A 19229-nucleotide genomic window follows, 5' to 3' on the forward strand; every position below is an offset into this window, starting at 1 on the left:
AATGAACCCTAGTGGAGATGTATACTTAGGATGCTAGTAATGCATCAAAATCAGACTCTGTCAATTTTAATAAATGTACTACACTGGTGGAGGATTTTTTTTTTTTAAGATTTTAATTATCGGGGCACCTGGGTGGCTCGGTGGTTTAAAGCCTCTGCCTTCGGCTCAGGTCATGATCTCAAAATCCTGGGATCGAGATTGGGCTCTCTGCTCAGCAGGGAGCCTGCTTCCTCCTCTCTCTCTGCCTGCCTCTCTGCCTACTTGTAATCTCTGTCTGTCAAATAAATAAATAAAATCTTAAAAATAAAAAAAGATTTTAATTATCTAGTGGCGGGGGGGGGGCTCAGTAAACATCTGCAAGATACAGCTTACCCTACAATCCAGCAATTCCATCTCTAAGTATATATGTCCAAAGCAATGAATTCCTATATCAACCAAAAAACACATGTTCAAGAACATCCATAGCAATTTTATTCATTGCAGACAAAATTGGAGTCATCCTAAATGTCCAAGAGGAGAATGGATAAATAAGTAATGATATAATCTAACAATGGACTACTACACAGCATTAAAAGAGAGTGAACTGCTGAGAAATGCAACAATCTCAAGAATATAATGTCATGGGAAAGCCTCCAGATACAAAAAAGTACACACTGTATGATCCTTTTTCTTTGAAATTCAGGAACAGGCAAATCCTGATAAGAGACTGAACAGCCTTTGCCACTGGGAGCTGACAGGGCGGGAGGAAAGCCCCTGGGCTGGGGAATGTCATAAACCTTGACACAGATATAGAGATACACAGGCCAAAAAAAAAAAGATCATTGAGTTATACATTTAATACTTTTGCTTTTTATACAATTGTTAGCTGTCAATTTTTTTTAAGTTAAGGAAAGGGGTGCCTGGGTGGCCCAGTGGGTTAAAGCCTCTGCCTGCAGCTCAGGTCATGATCCCAGGATCCTGGGATCAAGTCCTGCATTGGGTTCTCTGCTCAGCAGGGAGCCTGCTTCCCCCTCTCTCTCTCTGCCTGCCTCTCTGCCTACTTGTGATCCCTGTCAAATAAATAATAAATAAAATCTTTAAAAAAAAAAAAAAAAGATGCTTACCCTTAAAAAAAAAAAGTTAAGGAAAAAATCTGAAAGGATCACACAAAAAGTATTAATAGTGTTATTTTCTGGGTGCTGGGAATGCTGTTTGGATTTATTTTGTCATGTTCTTTATCTGTACTTTTAATTTTCTACAATACATAAGTACTCCTTCTGTAATAATAAAAGGCTATTTTTTAAAGGGCATTCCAAATACTCCATAATATTATTCATGCTGTCTGGCAGGGGCGGGTGTTGGGGGGAGTGGGAGGCAGAGGAGGTGGGGAGGGCTGGGGGGGGGGTGCTGCAGAGGAGGAGGAGGGCGGGGGCAGCCAAGAGACGTACTTGCTGAATTATTCCTAAAGGAGAGAGGGGTGTGGCCACACAAATTACAGAGGAATGAAGTACTAATCACTATGGCATCCGGGTGTGGGGACTTTTGAGGAGAAATCTCCAGGGCTGAGCACATGGAAGGTCAGCGTGGAGCTGAGGATCCAGCCCACACAGGGTAATGGAAAGAACCCAGGAGGTAGAATCTGAAAGATCTGGGTCTGACGCTCCATCAACCATGGACGGACTGTGGCCTTTCGAAAGTCATTTGGCCCCAGACGTGGAAAGACTAAGAGCTGGTCACAGTGCGGGTTCTGTCCACCGCCTGCTGCTTCCTTGCACATGACAGGCTCACCCAAGAATAACAACTAACATTTCCGTAGCGATTTCCATTTTATGAAATACAATCGTTCCTGTCGAATTCTCACAGAACCTCTCCTTAAGCAAGCATTGTCCTTTCCCCTTTTTAAAGGTAAAAAACAACACCGCCACAACTCCGTTTCTGAGATACTAAGCGGCTTGCCCACAACTACTAAGTGACAGAATTAGAACGTGCCCTCTGGTTTTCAGTCTCCAAGCCCTGTCTTCTTTGCACCACAGCCAGCCAGCCAGCTTACCCGGGACTCCTGAGCCTAGCTGCACAGTCCCTGTGTTCCCAGCACTGGCACAGCACTGCTCCCAGCAGCTCTGCACTCTCCATTCTCAGCAAGATGTCATTTCCCAGGGAGGGAGGGAGGGCTCTGCAGAGAGCATCCCCGAATGACCTAATACCCTTCCTGGTGCTGACTCCAGGTCAAAGAAGGATCCAGACTCCTTCTGGCTCTGTGTTAGCCAGATGTGCGTCGGCAGTCGCTGGGGTCAACTGCCTTCCAATCTCACTGCCCAATCTGGCTTCAGGGCAGCTGTCGACTCCCTCGGCCCTCCGGATTCCTGAGGAAGGGCCACAACTGTTTGCCAGCCGTCTTCCCTCCTCCCCAGGAGGCTTCTCCCCCAGAGCTCGAGGCTGTACCTCCTCTTCTCTACCCAGTTCCCGCCTCTCCTTCATACCCCCATCTCTCATGCCCCTTGGAGCTGGTGAAGAAGCAGTGAGCAGCAGAGAGAAGAGATGGGGGACCCAAGGGGCAGCAGCTATGAGCGGTTAACATTATTCTCTCTTCAATAATTCATTCCATGTCCTCATTCTGAGCTTGCAATGGGTACCCCACTGGGATCTGTAAATTGAGAGGGGTGGCAGTCGCAAGGGGCAGAGGGCTAGTGAGAATAAGCAGAAGGGTACCTTCTGAGCCTTCTCAAGGCCATCTTCATCCCCTTGCTGGCAGACCCTCCTCCTAAGGGATGCCCATGTCCCTTTTGCCCCAGACTTTTGAAAGCCCTGGGATGTTTCAGCTGCCCCTGCTTGGGGAACTCTCCCGGCAAAGAGCTCTGACCATTTAGGCCAGTAATCTGAGTCAAACATTTCAGACCGCCTCCCAGGGATTCCCACCCCCACCCATCTCTTCTCAACCCCAGCTTCCATGGCTAACCTCTGATGTTTACAAAGCTCATAAACATGTGGAAGTGAAGGAAGGATTTGAACTGGCCCCTTGGGGTGCACTGTGATTCAGAGTCCTAAAGTATTGAGGGTTTTGGCAAGAGAAGAGAAAGCAAGGGAGGTGTAGGCCAGGCTCCCTTCCCCAGGCTACCCTAGGGATCCTGCTGCTAATCCCCCTTCCTCCACCTGCCACAGCCCTGCCGTTCTTCTCCTGTCCTAGCCTCCTTCCCCACTCCTGCTCATCCTGGGGAAGGGGAATCACCAATCACACGCAGTGGATTTGGAGGGTAACTGAGATCTAAAAATAAACCAGCATGTACCAAGCGCGTGCCAGGTGCCAGGCTGAGCCAGACTCTGGGTAGCAAGAGAACGAGAGCGATGCTCCTCAGCCCTCTCACCTCCCCTCCTTCCTGGGTACAAGAAGGAAACCCCAAATCCACAGAGCAGTCACACTGCCTGTGCCAGAGCTGGCAAGAGTTGGGTCTCCAAGCCATAACTAAGAGACCAGTCTCTCCAGAGAGGCCTGGTGTGGGAAGGAAGGTTCAGTCTTGCTGGGCACTGTCAGCAAGAAACCCTTCAGACATATTTATAGCAAATGCTGCGTCAGGGGATGGAGAAGAGAAGTGCCTAGATGCATCAAATATCACCATGGGCCTAGAGGTGGTGGCCGGGGAGAGAAGAAAAGAGGTTGCAGCAGAAGGGATCGAGGTGGGCTGTTGGAGGAACTTCCCCAGAGTGGTAGACAGAATTGGCAATTGGGGATTCCCTGTGGCAGCTACCCCCATGGAGCTTTCTCAGAAGAGTTGGGAAGACCCTTTTTGGTCCCAATAGAATAGATATAAAGAGAATGTATCTGCACAAAAACTAACCAGAAATGTGAGCAGAGGCCCAGCGATATATGCCAAGGTCCCAAGGCCCTGGGAGTCTGGGAGGTCACAGAATATGGTGAGCTAACCCCAGAGAGATGGGTTAAAGGCTGTGTGTGAAGTCCTGGGGGCCTGTACCTGGGAGCTGAGGACCTGAAGGGCAGGCGTGGCTACCAGGAGTGTGTCCAGTCTGGGGTCTCCCTTTAGCAAGGTGCCAGATACTGCGAGGTCAGAGCCAGAGATGGGGGACCCAAAGCAGGCAGAGGGGGGAGCAAGAGGGTGTGGGGCCTGCACTGGGCCCGAGAGGGACAACCCTGCAAGTCATCTCAACAGAGCGGGTGGGACAGTTTCGGGGGCCTGCAGGCTGGGCTCCCAGCTCTAGTTCTGAGGTTCCTACCTTCTCTCTGTGTCAGAAGGGAGAGGGGTGTGGTCCAGCAGCTGGAGTGAAAGTAAGAAAGAGTGAAGAGTGCAGAGTTATCCCGAGTCACCTCAGAGTCCCTCTGATAGGCTCAGAGAGAAGTCATTGATATTTCTATTTTAAAATAAGGGGTGGAGAGAGAGATGGTGTTCTAAGCAGTAGGTTCTGGGAGAGTGGAGGTGGGGGGGGGACCGGGAAAGCCAGGGACAATGCTTGCCTTGGCTGGCACTCCCACCACCCCCCTTTCCCATATGGAAACTTAAGCTGCCCCGAGGCTCAGAGGAGCTAGTCCATTAGCTGTGGTCAGCAGGGGTGTGTGTGTGGGGGGGGGGGGGCTCTCTCTCCCTCCAGGTCTTATTGCCAAGTGAAAAGCAAAGCTCTGCTCCATCTATTAAAGCCAAAAAAACAAAACCTATCAAAAAAAAAAAAAAAAACCCTCCATGCACATTTTAATAACACACACGACCTCTTTGTCTCCTCTGAATAGTTAAAGCTGAGTAACTTGAGGGTGGGTGGTGGGTAGGAGATCCTTGGACCCCCTGGACTAGACCACGGAGGGAGGGGAGGAGGTGCCCTCGAAAAGCACTTTCCAGGTTAAGTCCAGCCTGAGGAGGAGCTAGGGGTGGAGAGAGGAGAATTGCTTTTCCCCGATTTAGCTCTTTCTGGAATGGGGGCAAGTGGAGGGTCAGCTGAGCAGAGAGGGAGAGAAGTCTTCCAAGATCCCCAGGGGAAGGAAGGATTGGGGAGGGGTTCCAGGATTCCCCCCACCCCCCCCCTCCCAGGGAAAGGAATGCAAAAGAAGGGCTGAGGAGGGCTGGTGGAGTGCCCTTGATCTTAAGGGGCAGAGTTTTAGGTGGTGCGAGGGGAAGTTAGGAACTCCTGTCAGCATCAGGCCGCCCCCTCCCCTTTAGTCACCGTCTTTGGTATACACAAGAGTCCAGCCTGGGGGTGCTGGGGGTGTGGAGGGACCAATGAGAAGCTGATCCGCTTAGAAGGGTGCAGGAAGAGAGCCGGCTGGGGCTACACCCCCGCTCCCCCCTTCCCCCGCCAGAACTTGGGCTTGTCCTGTTTGACGTGCCCGCCCAAGGGGGCGGAGGGGGTACTGACCGGAGCAGCGGTCCCGCGACTCTGGACTCCCAGCATCCCAGGCCTGGCCGGGAAGCTGCTGGGCTCAGCGGGGGCGCCCCTGGAGACCAATATGGAGGTAGGAGCTGTTTAAGGCCCCAGAGAAGCCAAGTGTCTCCAAGGAATCCTACGGGGGTGGAGATAGGCTGCAGCCTGGAGTTCCACCCTGGGGGTCCGATCAGTTGGGACCGCAGTTCCTGGAAAGAGAAGGAGAGGGGTTTGTCCTAGACTTCGGTGGGGGGTCTGGCTGCGGGCTGCGCCCCCTCCGCTCCCGCTAGCGCAGCGCCTCCTGCTGGCAGCGCGGGCCCCCAGCCGCGCAACAGACTGGACCCCCCGGCGGATGCCGCCACCTGGAGGGCGTGTGCGGCCACCCGGCGAGTGAGCCTAGGGGGCGCTGCAGCCAGCCCGGGAGGAGCGGCCTTGCCTCGCCTTGCCCCGCGCCTTCGGGGCCTGAGTCCCGGGGCGCCACAACCCGGCAGAGAAGGGAGATCGAGAGACTCCCGGGCGCGCTGGAGACACAGGGTCGGGGACGGGTGGCAGCACGTGGCTTCCCCTGAACGCGGAGGGGGCGCCTTGCTGCGGGGGCCAGCGAGCCGCACTCGGACATTCCTCCCTGCGCTCCTTTCCCCTGCTGAGGTCGGAGTAGAGCTCGGGCGCTTGGATTCCTCGAGCTCACGGAGCCGGGGTCGGGAGGGACCAGAACCTTCCGCCCAGACCTCCGGAATCCGGGCGAACCCGGAGCGACTCCCGCCCTTCTGCCTGCGGCAGCGGGAGCTCCTGAGCCCCTACCTTTGGACGGGGGGGCTTGAGGAGGAAGGAGGAGGCGGAGAAGGGAGGAGAGATGGGGGGGGGGGGGGAGAAGGACAGTGAGAGGCACGAAGATAAACGGAGAACGCGGGCCGCGGAGAGGAAGAAGAGATGGATATGGAGAGAGCAGCACTGAAAGGCAACGGGAGAGGGAGAGTGACAGAGGCGGCGAGGAGGGGAGGGAGAGGGAGGGAAGGGTGGGGGGAAGGGGGAGGGAACCCAGAGACAGGGACGCGAGCCGGCGGCGAGCCAGGCGGGCGTGGGGCGAGGCCAGGCGTGCAGGCGGGAGCCAGTGTGCAGAGCGGCGGCCGGGTCCTGCTCCAGCCTCGGAGCCCCTGGCCCGGGGGAGGGGGAAAGGCCGCTAGCCCGGTCTATGTCTTTTTCTGACTCCAGTGCTACCTTCCTGCTGAATGAGGTAAACGCGGGGGCCCCTCCCCAGTGGGTGGGAGGAGAACCCCACTCCAAGCTAGGAAGAGGGCCTTCATTTGGGGGAGACTGCAGTGATGGGGAGGGAGGAAGGTCGAGGAGGTGAGGCTAAGGGTGGAAGAGGCGTGCAAGGAAGGAGGGAGCAACCAGAGCTGGGATTGGGACGGGAGAGGAAGACTGCCTGGGGAGCCAGAAAAGGGGCTAGATGAGAGGATGGAGATAAGAGGGATCCACCGAGCTCCCCTGGTGCCCCTCTCCAGGCTCCCTGAGGGCAGCCTAGCAGCTAGAATGCTCGGGGTTTGGCTTGGTCTGGATCTTAAAGACTGCTGGGGAGAAGGACTTCCCAGAGGTACTAGCTCCTGACTCAGTTTCCCACTCAATGCAGAAGGATTAGGATCTGTCCAGCTTCCTGGTGCACTTATAGAAGAAGCTAGAATGTCTTCTGGAGGCTCTCAAGAAGTCCAGCTCCCAAACCTGGCTGGTTATCCAGGCTTCCCTGCTTGCCTGTCCCCCACCCCCCAATGTCCTGCGTCCATGCCTTGGCTACTGCCAAGCTGTTAGCTGCCAAGCTAACAGCTCTCTCCTAGAACGAAGAGAGTAGGAATCCTCTCCTCGAATCCTTTTTGTGCCATCTCCCTCGCCTCTTATGCTCAGCCACGGAAAAGAAAAGGGGTTAGGGCCCCATGGATGCTGACAGGCGCATGTCTTGTTTCAGGATAGGAAACTGGCATGGCATGAGAACAGGAGCATGCAGGTGTGGGTAAGGTGAGAAATGGAAGGGGGCATTGAGTAGTAACTCAGAGATAAGGAAAGAGAGCAGTTCTGAAGCTCCTGCAAGACCCAAGGGATGGGCCCAGGTATGAAAAACTTGAAATCGTATACCCCCGGGGCAGTTGGCATGGCAACTCGCTCCTCAGAAACCAACTTAGACACCACTGTCCCAGATGGGGATGAAGACAAGATGTGTGAGGAAGAAGTGAAAGTGATGGCAGATCTGCTGTGTTACCATAACCCCCGGGACTCCCTGGTGGCGGAAAGAGTCCCGAAAGGAGAGACCAGGAGAGAGTAGATTCAGGGGACAGGAAGGGAAGCAGATGTCTCAGCAGCTGTCTTCATTGGAATCATCTTCCAGTAGAGAGAGCGCCTGGAAGGCCCTATTCTTTCATGCCTCCTTTCTGCCCTTCTGGAAAAACAGAAGGAATTGAAGAGGCAGAGAATAAAAAAGGAGGATCTGAGGAATTCTGAGGAACTGGAAGAGGGCACGAAAGTGAAAAGAACTGTGTCTGGGAACCGGCACTGCCAAAGAACCCAATGTATAACCACCCCCAAAGGGTGCTGGACTCTGCAGAGGGAACTGAGACAGCCGGGTTCTCCCCCGCACCCCACATCAGTTCTTGCCAGGCCGTAGGGCTCCAACAAAGTTGTCTGTCAAATCCAGCGGGAGGAAGAAGCTAAGCAGAACTGGGCTGCACCACTCACAGGGGTAGACAGACTAAAGGCAGACTAAAGATAGTCTTAAGATGAGGCCCCTTCTCTCCTTCTTTCTTAGCAATGGAACATGAACAAGGGACATAAATGGGGCAGCCAATTGGGTTGGGTGTTCTTCCTCTCCCCTGAGCACAGTGCTTCCCCCCTAGACCTCATCAGACCCTGTCAGTTTCCATCTTCTGACTCCCCTATAGCTCAGGAAGGTAAAGCGAGGAGCAGATCCCAATTCACCCTCCTGGGTGTGAGAAACTGGGACTGGAGAAGGACTGAGATCAAAGGGCTCCCAGTGTAACCCCTTTTCTATCTCACATCCCCAGAGGGGAGTGGTCGTGTCCAGAAGGGTGGCAGTTAGGTAATCCAAATTCGAAGGAACAGTATTGCTCAGGAGGTAGAAGAAAGGAAGAAGCTCAAATGGGTGGATCTTTGGGGAAGTTTACTCAAGATGAGGGCGGGGGCTCTGTCTCTCACCTCACAGCTTGGTGCTCCTGGGAAGGAGACTGACTGGTACAGAGTGGCACTGAGGCTCCAACCCAGATACCGGCGACCCCAGCTCCATCCCTTCTCTAAAGAGGCCTTACACTAGTGATTCCATCGTCTTGCCCCCCCCCCCCCACCGCGTCCTAACCCCATGTGGCCAGGATCCCACCTTCTGTCCCAGCCCTGACAGTCCCCCTACCTCCACCCTCCGGTTTCTTTCCTCCTCCCCTTAGGCTCACATAAAACAGCCCCTCCCTCCCCCAGTTCCCACGGATGCCTTGGCACCGCCTGGCTCAGTCCTTGGCAAGGAAGTGAGGAAGGGAACCCCCATCCCGGCCATACTAGGATGGAATCCGATCGCGCAACAGGTGTGGGGCGGCCGGACCCAAAACCAACCCCTTTGCACCGGTTGGGCGACAAGGCCCTTTGCTGCAGGATCCCAGCCCTGAGGGGGACAAGCACCTGTTGGGGTAGGGGCTACTTTCACGGCATTGGCCAGGGGTCGCCAAACCCACTCCTCCCCGGGACCACTGCGGGGGTTTGCTTTCCGAGTCTCTGGACCGCCTGGGCCCAGATCCGCCGCCCTCTCACCTGGGTCCCTCCCCCATTGACCGCGGGTCTCCCCGCCCCCGCCCCGCCTCTCCTATCTCCCCCAGTCTCCCCAATTTCCTGTCTCCCCCCGCCTTTCTCCCTCTGCCTCGACCCCTCCTTTCTCTGCCTCCTGCCTCCCCGCAATCAGCGCCCTCGGCTTTCTCGGCTCGGGTACCATCTCCGCGCCCCCTCCCCTCCCCCGCTCCAGCCCTTTGTTTCCCCGCGGAGTATTTCCTGGGTTGCTGAGCGTCTCTGTCTCCGCATCTCTCCTCGCCCCGCCTCCTCTGAGCCCGGATCCGCCCCGCCCGCAGTCTCTCCTCCCCTTCCTCCCCGCCGCCCCTGTGCCCCATAGGTGCTTGGGGACCCACCTTCTCCCCGGCTGCGGCCGGCCACCCTCTCCCGGCCCAGTCTCGGGCTCCCCGGGTGGCCGGCGCCCCCCGCCGCCGCCCTCGCCAGCTGCCGGGGAGGGGGTCAGGTGGGCGGGCACTATTGTTGTAGGAGCCGGCGCCAGATTCCTCAGCCGCGCTCGGGGTGGGACCGGCAGGGTTTGGGGGGGTGGGGTGGGGGGAGCGTTGATTTGAGCTCCGAGCAGCTGGTCTTCGCGGCTCGCTCTCTCCTTCGCGCTCTCTCGCTCTCCGCCGCCACCCGCAGGGCTGCGGGACTCGGCGGCATCTCTCGGGCGCGGCCCGCTGTCCTCGCCCCTGCCTCCGGGCTGCCCCCGCCCCCGGCGCCGCGCGCTTCCCCTCCCACCCGGACTCCCCCATGTATGACGACTCCTACGTGCCCGGGTTTGAGGACTCGGAGGCGGTGAGTGCCCACGGTGAGGGTGGGGGTGGGGACGTTGGGGTGACTCGTCTTCTCCCTTGGACCCTTCCCCAGTTCAGGACTTTGACAAACGCCTCAGTGGAGGGGCAGGGCGTGCAGGGGCTGGGGGGCGCTCCTGGAAAGTGGGGACAGGGGTTTTCGTGCCCAGGGCTTCCTGGGACCTCAATTCTAGACCAAGGGGTATATAGGGTGTGTGCGAGGTGGGGGTAGTGTGGGGGAAAGGCTCAAGCAGGTGTCCAGAGCCCAGGACTGCAGGGTAGAAGGAGGAAGGGCTGGAGGCTGAGGGCACAGAGGCTGTAGAGAGGGCACACGCAGTGTCTCAAGTTCCCAAAGGAGGATTGAGGGGGTCAGAACACAGAAGCTATAGGAGAAGCTGGGGCTCTCTTGGGGGAGGACCATTCAGACCTCCTATGCTTCAAGGGAAGGACAAATTTAGAGAGCCTAGGAGAACATCCAAGAGTCAGGTCCCAGACTCAGAAGGGTCATAAACTTGAGGACCTCCCTTATTCCCTTCTGCTCCCATCCCTGAGCATTGCCGTTTCCTCAACCTGCGTGGAGCCCAGCTTCTCTCCCAGGCTGGAAACTAGGCACCAGCACATGGGTGGGCCAGCTGACTGAGCCCTGTCTATTCCACACCTCCTGCTGAGGCCTCCTCAGAGCAGTGGGCTTCCTGAGCTCCTGCTCAGCATGGAGGGCCTGGGGGTGAGGCCAGAGGGGCTGAGGGACTGGGGATGGAGAGGAAGCTCTTTGCTCAGAGAACTAGGCAACTGATAAATATTTAATTCTCCTCTTTGCTTTTATCTCCTGACCCACTGAGACAAATCAGCTCATTAGGCAGTGATTCCCGGAGCTCAGGGAGCAGGGAGAGTGCCTGGAAAGATGGGGCAAGGATGGGGAACAGCTTCGTGGTCCCTTCCCTCAAAGCTCCTGCATGAAGGCCTCCTTTGGAGAGGACCCTTGGATGGCTTGGAAGAGGTCCCTGAGAGGGGTGGAGGGTCAAAAGAGCAGCGTTTGCATTTTCTTCCATCTCTTGCTGCCAAGTCCAGGATACAGGAGTTCTAGGGTAGAGTAGACAGCTATCAGTCCTTTTCTGGGACTGGGCTCCTGCTGGGCCCAATTTCCCCACTGGGCCTCAGGGGCTAATTACATTGCAGCTAGAGCAGATGACTTGCAAGGCTCTGGTGGACACCTCTTTCTGACAGTTGAAGGGACAGCTGGCATGGCCCAGGGTGCCAAGGTGAGCTTGCAGTTGAACCTCTCCGAGGGGCTGGAGGGCCCTAGAAGGTTCCTTCCCAGCCCTGGTGAGATGGCAAGGGCTATTGCGAGGTAAAGACTGACATGTGGCTGGTGTTGGGGCAGGCCTCTTGCCCCCTCACTGGCTCAGCACCCCTTGCTGGTTCCCGGATCACCCTCCCCCCACTTCCCTTTCTCTTGCCTTGCTCCTTGCTCTCCCTGAGGCCCCCTTTGAAGCAGTAGGAGGGAGATCAGGCTCTAAATAAATCCACCGGCTCATCTCCCTCCTCTCCTTCCCCCGTGCCAGGCAAGAGTGGAGCGGCAGCCTGCCCACACACTCACCAGGCAAGGGGGGCAACACCAAGGCACTGTGCCAACTCCTGGCAGCTCCAGAAGTACTGAGCCTCTGGCTGTTTGGGCCTAACAGGGGGTGAGGGCAGCAAGACCCCCGAGCACACTTGGCAGGGCAGTCCTGGCCTCCCTGGTGGTACCCGTGCAGGAGAGATGAGGGAGCTCTGAGGACTCGGGAATCATGGAGACGGGTTCCAGGCTGAGCACAACTCATTAAACATTAAGGGGGAGGTCCAGTCCTTCCCATCCTGAGGTGAGAGGCCAGGTGACCCAGATGGCCCAGGCAGGGACATTAAGATGATGAAATTAGGCCAAGAGACTGTGGGGCAGAGGGTAAAGGTCAGACTCCTCTTCTGGCGTAAGCCTGCATCTGATGTATACTCATCCAAGTGAGCGGTCATCCTGCCTTGTCCCTTGCCTCTCTTCCCACTGGCCCCTGTTCACTTTAGTCAGCTGTCTCTTAGGGCAGAGACTCCCGCAAAGAGGTCCCCCCACTCCAGTGACAGGGCGAAGCTTCTTCCCCAGGGCTCAGCTGCTCTTTATCCAGCCTTATTTTGTTCTCGAGAGATGGGGAAGAGCAGGCCGACTCTAGTCCTCCGTAAAATGAAAGCTTTTTCTCCATTGTGCTATCTTCATGCCTTCCATCTACCACAAACGTTGTCTTTAGCTGAGGCTCAGGGCCCTGGGCCGATAGCAAGCTGACCACTTCTTGTGGGGCTGGGCGGAGGGCATGGCTATATGTGTGTTTGTCTCCCCCGCTGAGAGTTTGGCTTCCGCGGCCTTCTGGAAGTGGTCATGCACGGTGGTCTTGAAGGAATGTTCTAAAACCCCTCCCCACCCACCCCACACACATTCCCACATGGACCCCTTATCTAGGGCCCTATCTTCTCTCTGCCACCTGCACCTCAGAACTGATGGAAGTACCACGTCAGGCTTCTGATCATAAAGACGTAGAAAACAACAGGTAGAAAGAGGTAGAAAACAAGAGATAGAAACCAAAAGATTCCCTTGGCTCTAGACTGGGGGGGAATCCCAGCCACCCTGACTTCTATCCTCCTGTCCTGAGGTCCAGCTTCCCTTGCTCATTTGTGCATCTCCCTTGGGGCCTCCCTCATATTGAGCTCTGCAACCCTCCAGATGTACCCCTTGCCCAAAGACCCTTCCAATGGGCAGGACTCAGAGACTCTCCTGGCTCAGGTTACCAGAGACCCTGTCCTGACATCCCCAGGGTCCTCGGCTGGGTTGCTTAGCACTTACAGGTCCTTCCTCTAGGGCTGATATCCCCTTGGGGAAGGGCTGGGGAGATGTAGGCCAGATGGTAGGCGTGGCCGAGCCTCACTGGGGCCCAGGGAGACAGCTTTGTGTTGTCTTCTCAGTCTGTGTCTTGTTTTCTGCCCACACCTGGCCAGTTGCCCCAGCAGGTGTGAGAGGAAAGGAAGTGGGGGCAGGGAGAGTAGAGAGGAAGTGACTTCCAGGAGTTGGCAGCTCTGTGTCCTCCTCTTCACCCTGGAAGAGTGGGCACTGGGGGAGATGAGCTCTGAGGGGGTGGATGGCTCTATCCTGACACTCAGGACCAGTGCCATGCCAACCAGAGTCTCTCGACTGTTCCCGGCTGACTGTACCCATGCCACGCATTTTAAAGGGATAAGGTCCAGGCTGCTTTGCAGGCTGATGTGAGCAAGAAGGCTGAGTCTTTTAGATTCAGAATCATCTCCGATATATCATCTTCAGCATATCTCCCTTCACTCTGCCCCAGAGGCCAGGGTAGAGAGGAGGAAAGGGAGGAAAGAGGAAAGTGAAAGCTCTATTCAAGGCTGCAGTATTAATAGGCTTTGGGGGGAGGGGCCCAGATCTTAGCACATATGGATAGGGCTGGCTTTCCTGCAGCCCAGAGGCACTGGGCCCTTCTTGGGGAGATGGAAGGGACCACTGCAGCCCAGCCGCCCGTGTGGACATGGACCGGCTAGGCTTAGTGGAGGCCCTGCTGTAGGGCTTAGAGCGTGCCTATAGTGCCCGTCACACCTGAGCCCAGGGGTCACAGCCTCTCCCCCATGCCAGGGTTCAGCCGACTCCTATACCAGCCGCCCATCTCTGGACTCCGACGTCTCCCTGGAGGAGGACCGGGAGAGTGCCCGGCGGGAAGTGGAGAGCCAGGCTCAGCAGCAGCTTGAAAGGGCCAAGGTATCAACTCGGGTGGGCGGCCAGGCCAGGCTGGGTGGAAACTTGGGCTCAGCCCTCGGTCCCCAGGGGTCAGTGAACAGGATACTCATGAGTGCGCATGTGTGAGTGTCATGGGCGTTCTCTTGGGGCCTCCTCCCTGTACTGGTGGGGCACTGATGTTAGAAGGGGTGCTGTGAAGCCCCCCTCACTTGCAGTGATGGCCCAATTCCCTAGCACAAACCTGTGGCGTTTGCTGTGAGGACCAATGTCAGCTACTGTGGCGTGCTGGACGAGGAGTGCCCAGTCCAGGGCTCTGGAGTCAACTTTGAGGCCAAAGATTTTCTGCACATTAAAGAGGTGACCAACTCCAATCCCAGAGAGAAGCCACCTAATACCCCCGCTCTTGCCCTAGCTCCCATGCCTCTTACTTCAGTCTCAATCCATAAACAACTCCCCAGACTCTTCAGTTCTTACCCAGAACACACACCTGTATGCCCTTCATATCTAAAACCCAATCCCCGGGGCCTCCATCCTTCTGAGACCTGGCTTGGGCCTCCATCTCCAACTGTGTAAAGCGAGCAGTTAGATGAGTTGCCTCTTAGGTCCTCTGTGACGTCAAGGATGCCTCCCACTGAAATCTTGGGTGGCTCAAACCTGGTTGCCCTTCCCTCTGGTACCTTCTCCTGCCCCCCTCCCTTCATGCTGCCTTCCTCAGACCAGCTCTCTGAATGCCTCCCTGGCTCCTTCACACTGAAGAGTCAGGACTGAGGCCTGGGTGCCTCCTCTCACCACCCCTTCCCCCAGAAGTACAGCAATGACTGGTGGATCGGGAGGCTAGTGAAAGAGGGTGGGGACATCGCCTTCATCCCCAGCCCCCAGCGCCTGGAGAGCATCCGGCTCAAGCAGGAGCAGAAGGCCAGGTGAGAGCAGGGTTTGTGACTCTATGAACATAAACTCCTCGTATCCTGAAGCTGACACACGTGCAGATATGCATGACGCACATCCCTTCCTCACTAAGATGTAAGGAAATGTATACAACTATTAAGTAACACGTAGAACATGCATACTAATTGGCCTCTCTGCTCTCAGGAGATCTGGGAACCCCTCCAGTCTGACTGACATTGGCAACCGACGCTCCCCTCCTCCATCTCTAGGTAGCCTCCCCCTGACCCACTCATCTTGGGTAGGTGGGTGACTAAGACACAGGGGGGAGAGGGAGCAGTTCCCAGGTGAGCTGTGTGGGAAGGGGTTGGTGGAGGGACCAAAAGAGCTCAGAGAAACCTAGTGTCTCCCCCTGGGGAAGGGAATACCATACCCCCAGGGCCATTCCCCCTTCACCAACTTTAATCTTTTATTTCCTTTTCCAAAAAGCCAAGCAGAAGCAAAAGCAGGTGAGTCAAGGAAGGGATCTGGGCTGGGGTGGTGGGGAGCTCATGACTTATGGCTGTGGGGACAGGTTTTTGGGCAGTCGCTGTTGGAAGGTCAGGAGAGCAGAGAAGGGAGGGAGCCCAGAACTTCCAAATCTGCCCTGCACCAGGGAGGCATAGGACAGGCGGGAGGGCCACGGCCCTGCTTGACCTCAGGTCAATTCTGCAGGCAGAACACGTTCCCCCGTATGATGTAGTACCCTCCATGCGGCCTGTGGTGTTGGTGGGACCCTCTCTGAAAGGTTATGAGGTGAGAGAAGGTCCCTGTCGCCAAAGAGTTGCCTCTACCCAGCCTGCCACGGGAAGGCCTGAGGGATGGTGGGAGTGGGTGTTCTCTCTTCATCAGTTCTGTGTGTGGAGGGGGGCAGGCTCTAGGGCCATGCCTAGGGATGCTGGCTCCCAGTCAGTCACATGCCTTTCCCCTCACCCCTCCCACCCAGGTCACAGACATGATGCAGAAGGCTCTCTTCGACTTCCTCAAACATAGGTTTGATGGCAGGTGAGCTTCTCTGGCCTCAGGTGGCATCTCCTTCCAGGTGCCTGTAGCAAGATCTCCTCTAAAGAGAAAGTTAGTGGGACCTGGGTAAGGAGAGGCCTGAGGCTTGAAATTTAGAGGTGGGCTGTAATTCTCCACCCCCCACCCCAGGATCTCTATCACCCGAGTCACAGCGGACCTCTCACTGGCAAAACGGTCCGTGCTCAACAATCCGGGCAAGAGGACCATCATCGAGCGCTCCTCCGCCCGCTCCAGCATCGGTGAGAAGCCCCAGTCTCTTGCTTCTCGGCCCGCTCAAGCATTCCTGAGACCCTTCCTCCTACCTTTCTCTTCCCTGGCACCTCGCAGTCTTGCCCAGCCTCTCCGCCTGCCCCAGGACTGGCGAGAACCACCCCAGTCAGCCCGGTTCCCTGTTTCTCTGCCTGCCCGGGGCCTTGAGGAATACCCTGTCTCTCCCATTCCTTCCCATCTACCATCCCGGAGAGCCCGCGGCCCCGCTGGAGGAAAACGTAGGTGTGGGCCCAAGGTGAGCGGTTCACCTTGCTTGCCCCCTCCACAGCGGAAGTCCAGAGCGAAATCGAGCGCATATTTGAGCTGGCCAAATCCCTGCAACTGGTAGTGCTGGATGCCGACACCATCAACCACCCGGCGCAGCTGGCCAAGACCTCACTGGCCCCCATCATCGTCTTTGTCAAAGTGTCCTCCCCAAAGGTACGTCAGTGGTGGCTGCAGTGGAGGCCCACGGGGCTGCCCAGGTGCCATGTGGCGGCGCAGCTCTACCTGGTCCCTGCCCCAGGGCTCCTGCATTCCCTTCCCTCGATGCCCCCTCTTGATGGCCCTCACCTGCTTCCAATACCGTATCCCAAGTGGGGAGACAGGCCCCAGGACTGGGCCCAGCTCTGCCCATTCCAACCTTAGGTCCTCCAGCGCCTCATCCGCTCCCGGGGCAAGTCACAGATGAAGCACCTGACCGTACAGATGATGGCTTACGATAAGCTGGTCCAGTGCCCACCGGTGAGTGCCTGTGCCGGCGACTGCTGGAGAAGTACTGGAGATGGGTGGAGGGCTGCTACTGAGAGGAAGCCAAGCTCACTGCTTTCCCTCTCCTTCCCAGGAGTCATTTGATGTGATTCTGGATGAGAACCAGCTGGAGGACGCCTGTGAGCACCTGGCGGAGTACCTAGAGGTCTACTGGAGGGCCACCCACCACCCAGCTCCTGGCCCTGGGCTTCTGGGCCCTCCTAGTGCCATCCCCGGACTTCAGGTACCCATTTCCAGTGGGCACAGGTGTTCAGGCTAAGCCAGCCAAAGCACTGCCCCCTCCTGGCCCAGAGAACCGTCCTTGGCCTCCAGCTCGAGGGCTGAAGGATCAGAGAACTCAGCTCTGCTGTACAGAGCTGGGGCAGATGGGCAAAGGAACTTCCTGATGAGAGGGAAGAAATCAAGGAGATGGGTAATCTGAGGTCACTGTTCTGAACTCGGAAGAAACATACTCCTTCTCTTAGTCTGTCTTGAAGGCAGAGCCTGAATTCTGCAGGAGTCCAAAGCTGGTTTTCCGTGTCTCAAGTGGAAGCTGCTTCTCCTTCCTTGGACCATTTCCTATATCCGGGAACTGAGGGTTGATGGGGGGAGACTCCCCACCCCCACCCTGCTAGAGGTCGGGGGAGCCTAGGTGAGGTTAACCCCATATACTTAGAGCTGTTGTGTTGCCCCCAGAACCAGCAGCTGCTGGGGGAGCGCGGCGAAGAGCACTCACCCCTGGAGAGGGACAGCTTGATGCCTTCAGATGAGGCCAGTGAGAGCTCCCGCCAAGCCTGGACAGGTTCTTCACAGCGCAGCTCCCGCCACCTGGAGGAGGACTATGCCGACGCCTACCAGGACCTGTACCAGCCGCACCGCCAGCACACCTCGGGGCTGCCTAGTGCTAACGGGCATGACCCCCAAGACCGGCTCCTCGCCCAGGACTCGGAGCACAACCACAATGACCGGAACTGGCAGCGCAACCGGCCCTGGCCCAAGGATAGCTACTGACCGCCTCCCACTGCCCTCCCCTGGTGGGCGCAGGGATAGCTGGCTGGGGGGCCCACTCCAGGCAGGTTGGAGGTAGACTGGCAGTAGGCTGGCACTAGGTTCAGCCCCCACAACCCCCTGCCCAGCCCCAGCTCCAGGGCTGCCTGTGGTCCCAAGGTTCTGGGAGAAGCAGGGAGCCCCCTTACCTCCTGGGAACAGTGACCCCCCCTAGGCTCCCATTCCAGGTACTAGCTGTGTGTGCTGCACCCCTGGCACCTTCCTCTCCTGCACAAGAAGCTGCCCCACTGGGCAGTGCCCTCAGGCCAGGATCCCCTTCACAGGGGCCTTCCCACCAGACTCAGGGAAGGGATGCCCCCTCCAAGGGACAAGAGGGTGGGGGTGTGGACAGCATGGCATGCGGCAGAAACAAGGTCCCTGAGCGGCCACGAGTCCTAATGGTCAAGGGACTCAGGGGTTGTGCTTTGTGGTTCGAGGTACTCCACTCACCTCACTACCACACATTAGAAACGAGACAATCAGAGCCCAACAAGGTGATACTCCTGTCCATCAGCTGGAGTGGGGCACCCACACACGAGGCCAGAGCAGCAGGCAGGCGAGGCTGGGGCCAGTGGCTCCCCAGCTCACCTGTCAGGAAAGCTTCTTGATATCTGCCAGCACCAGAGACCGGAGCATGGTCAAGCCCAATGGGTGGCGGGCAGGAGCCAAGCTGGGTTGAGGCTTTGGGAAGGGAGGACGTGTGTAGCGGAGGACGTATGGAACAGCTTTGGGGGCCTCCGTGTCCCCCTCATTCTTTTGCTCTTGCATCCTGTCCTTTCTGTTCTTGGCCCTCATGCCTCCTGGGGAATATGGGCCCAACTTTATTTGCTGATTCATAGCTGCTGCTTGTTAAGTTAGGGTTAGGTGGGGAGAGAGGGACACAGTGGACAGCCCCCAGAGGCCCTGTCTACCCGACTACCCTTGCCTTATGGCTCTAGTGTGTGACCTACAGAGCATGTTCCACAAGACCCCCACCTCACTGTCATCACTAATAAACACCATGCACAGTCTGGTGGGCTCCTGTTCTGTCTGCCGGCTCACATGGCCGGGTTCGTCGGAGGAGATAAACACGTCTCCTGGGCCTTTTCTCTCACAAAGGAGCCACTGAGTGGGAAGGGAACAAGGCCGGAGCTGGCAGGGAACCCAATGCTCCCAGGCAACCCCCCGACACCCAGGTACCAGAAGGAAAGCACTCGGCAGCACAGAAGGGACCTGTCCAGGGAGGTGGGAAAGAAGAGGCTTAGTCATAGCCTTACAATGTCCCTGCCTCAGGTCCAAAAGGCCCACGAGTTGTCACATACTTACCCAGCTCTGCAGCCCTCTCCCCTAGACTCTAATGCCCCAGGTCCCCCATTTCCACCCCTCCTGTGAGCAGCAGGCTGGGCCATGAGGGAGCCATGAGCGAAGGTACTGTGAAGACTGGGTGTCAGAGGCACTACAACAGGGGACAACTGTCCCTCACGTGCCCAAGTTTCATGGCTGCACCCCATGCCCACCCTTGCACAATGCTCCCCAGTGGGAGCCCGGGT

General features: G+C 57.0%; 1 protein-coding gene across 3 annotated transcripts; it reads left to right on the forward strand.

Moving 5' to 3' along the window:
* Nucleotides 1-5350: 5350 nt before the first annotated feature.
* On the forward strand, nt 5351-18710 carry CACNB3 (calcium voltage-gated channel auxiliary subunit beta 3). Of its 3 annotated transcripts, none has more exons than XM_059403012.1 (13): nt 5351-5431; nt 13609-13731; nt 13945-14067; nt 14515-14630; nt 14800-14864; nt 15082-15101; nt 15307-15387; nt 15578-15636; nt 15784-15893; nt 16193-16344; nt 16552-16647; nt 16748-16897; nt 17350-18710. In XM_059403012.1, the coding sequence occupies exons 1-13, from the start codon at nt 5426-5428 to the stop codon at nt 17662-17664; spliced, it is 1416 nt and encodes a 471-aa protein (XP_059258995.1). In that variant the 5' UTR covers nt 5351-5425; the 3' UTR covers nt 17665-18710. The 3 variants fall into 3 exon arrangements, with proteins under 3 accessions (XP_059258995.1, XP_059258994.1, XP_059258993.1); XM_059403011.1 differs by lacking the exon at nt 5351-5431 and adding an exon at nt 6426-6574; XM_059403010.1 differs by lacking the exon at nt 5351-5431 and adding an exon at nt 9332-9948.
* Nucleotides 18711-19229: the final 519 nt, after the last annotated feature.

The sequence above is a fragment of the Mustela nigripes genome, chromosome 6, assembly GCF_022355385.1.
Source record: "Mustela nigripes isolate SB6536 chromosome 6, MUSNIG.SB6536, whole genome shotgun sequence".
NCBI lineage: Eukaryota > Metazoa > Chordata > Mammalia > Carnivora > Mustelidae > Mustela > Mustela nigripes.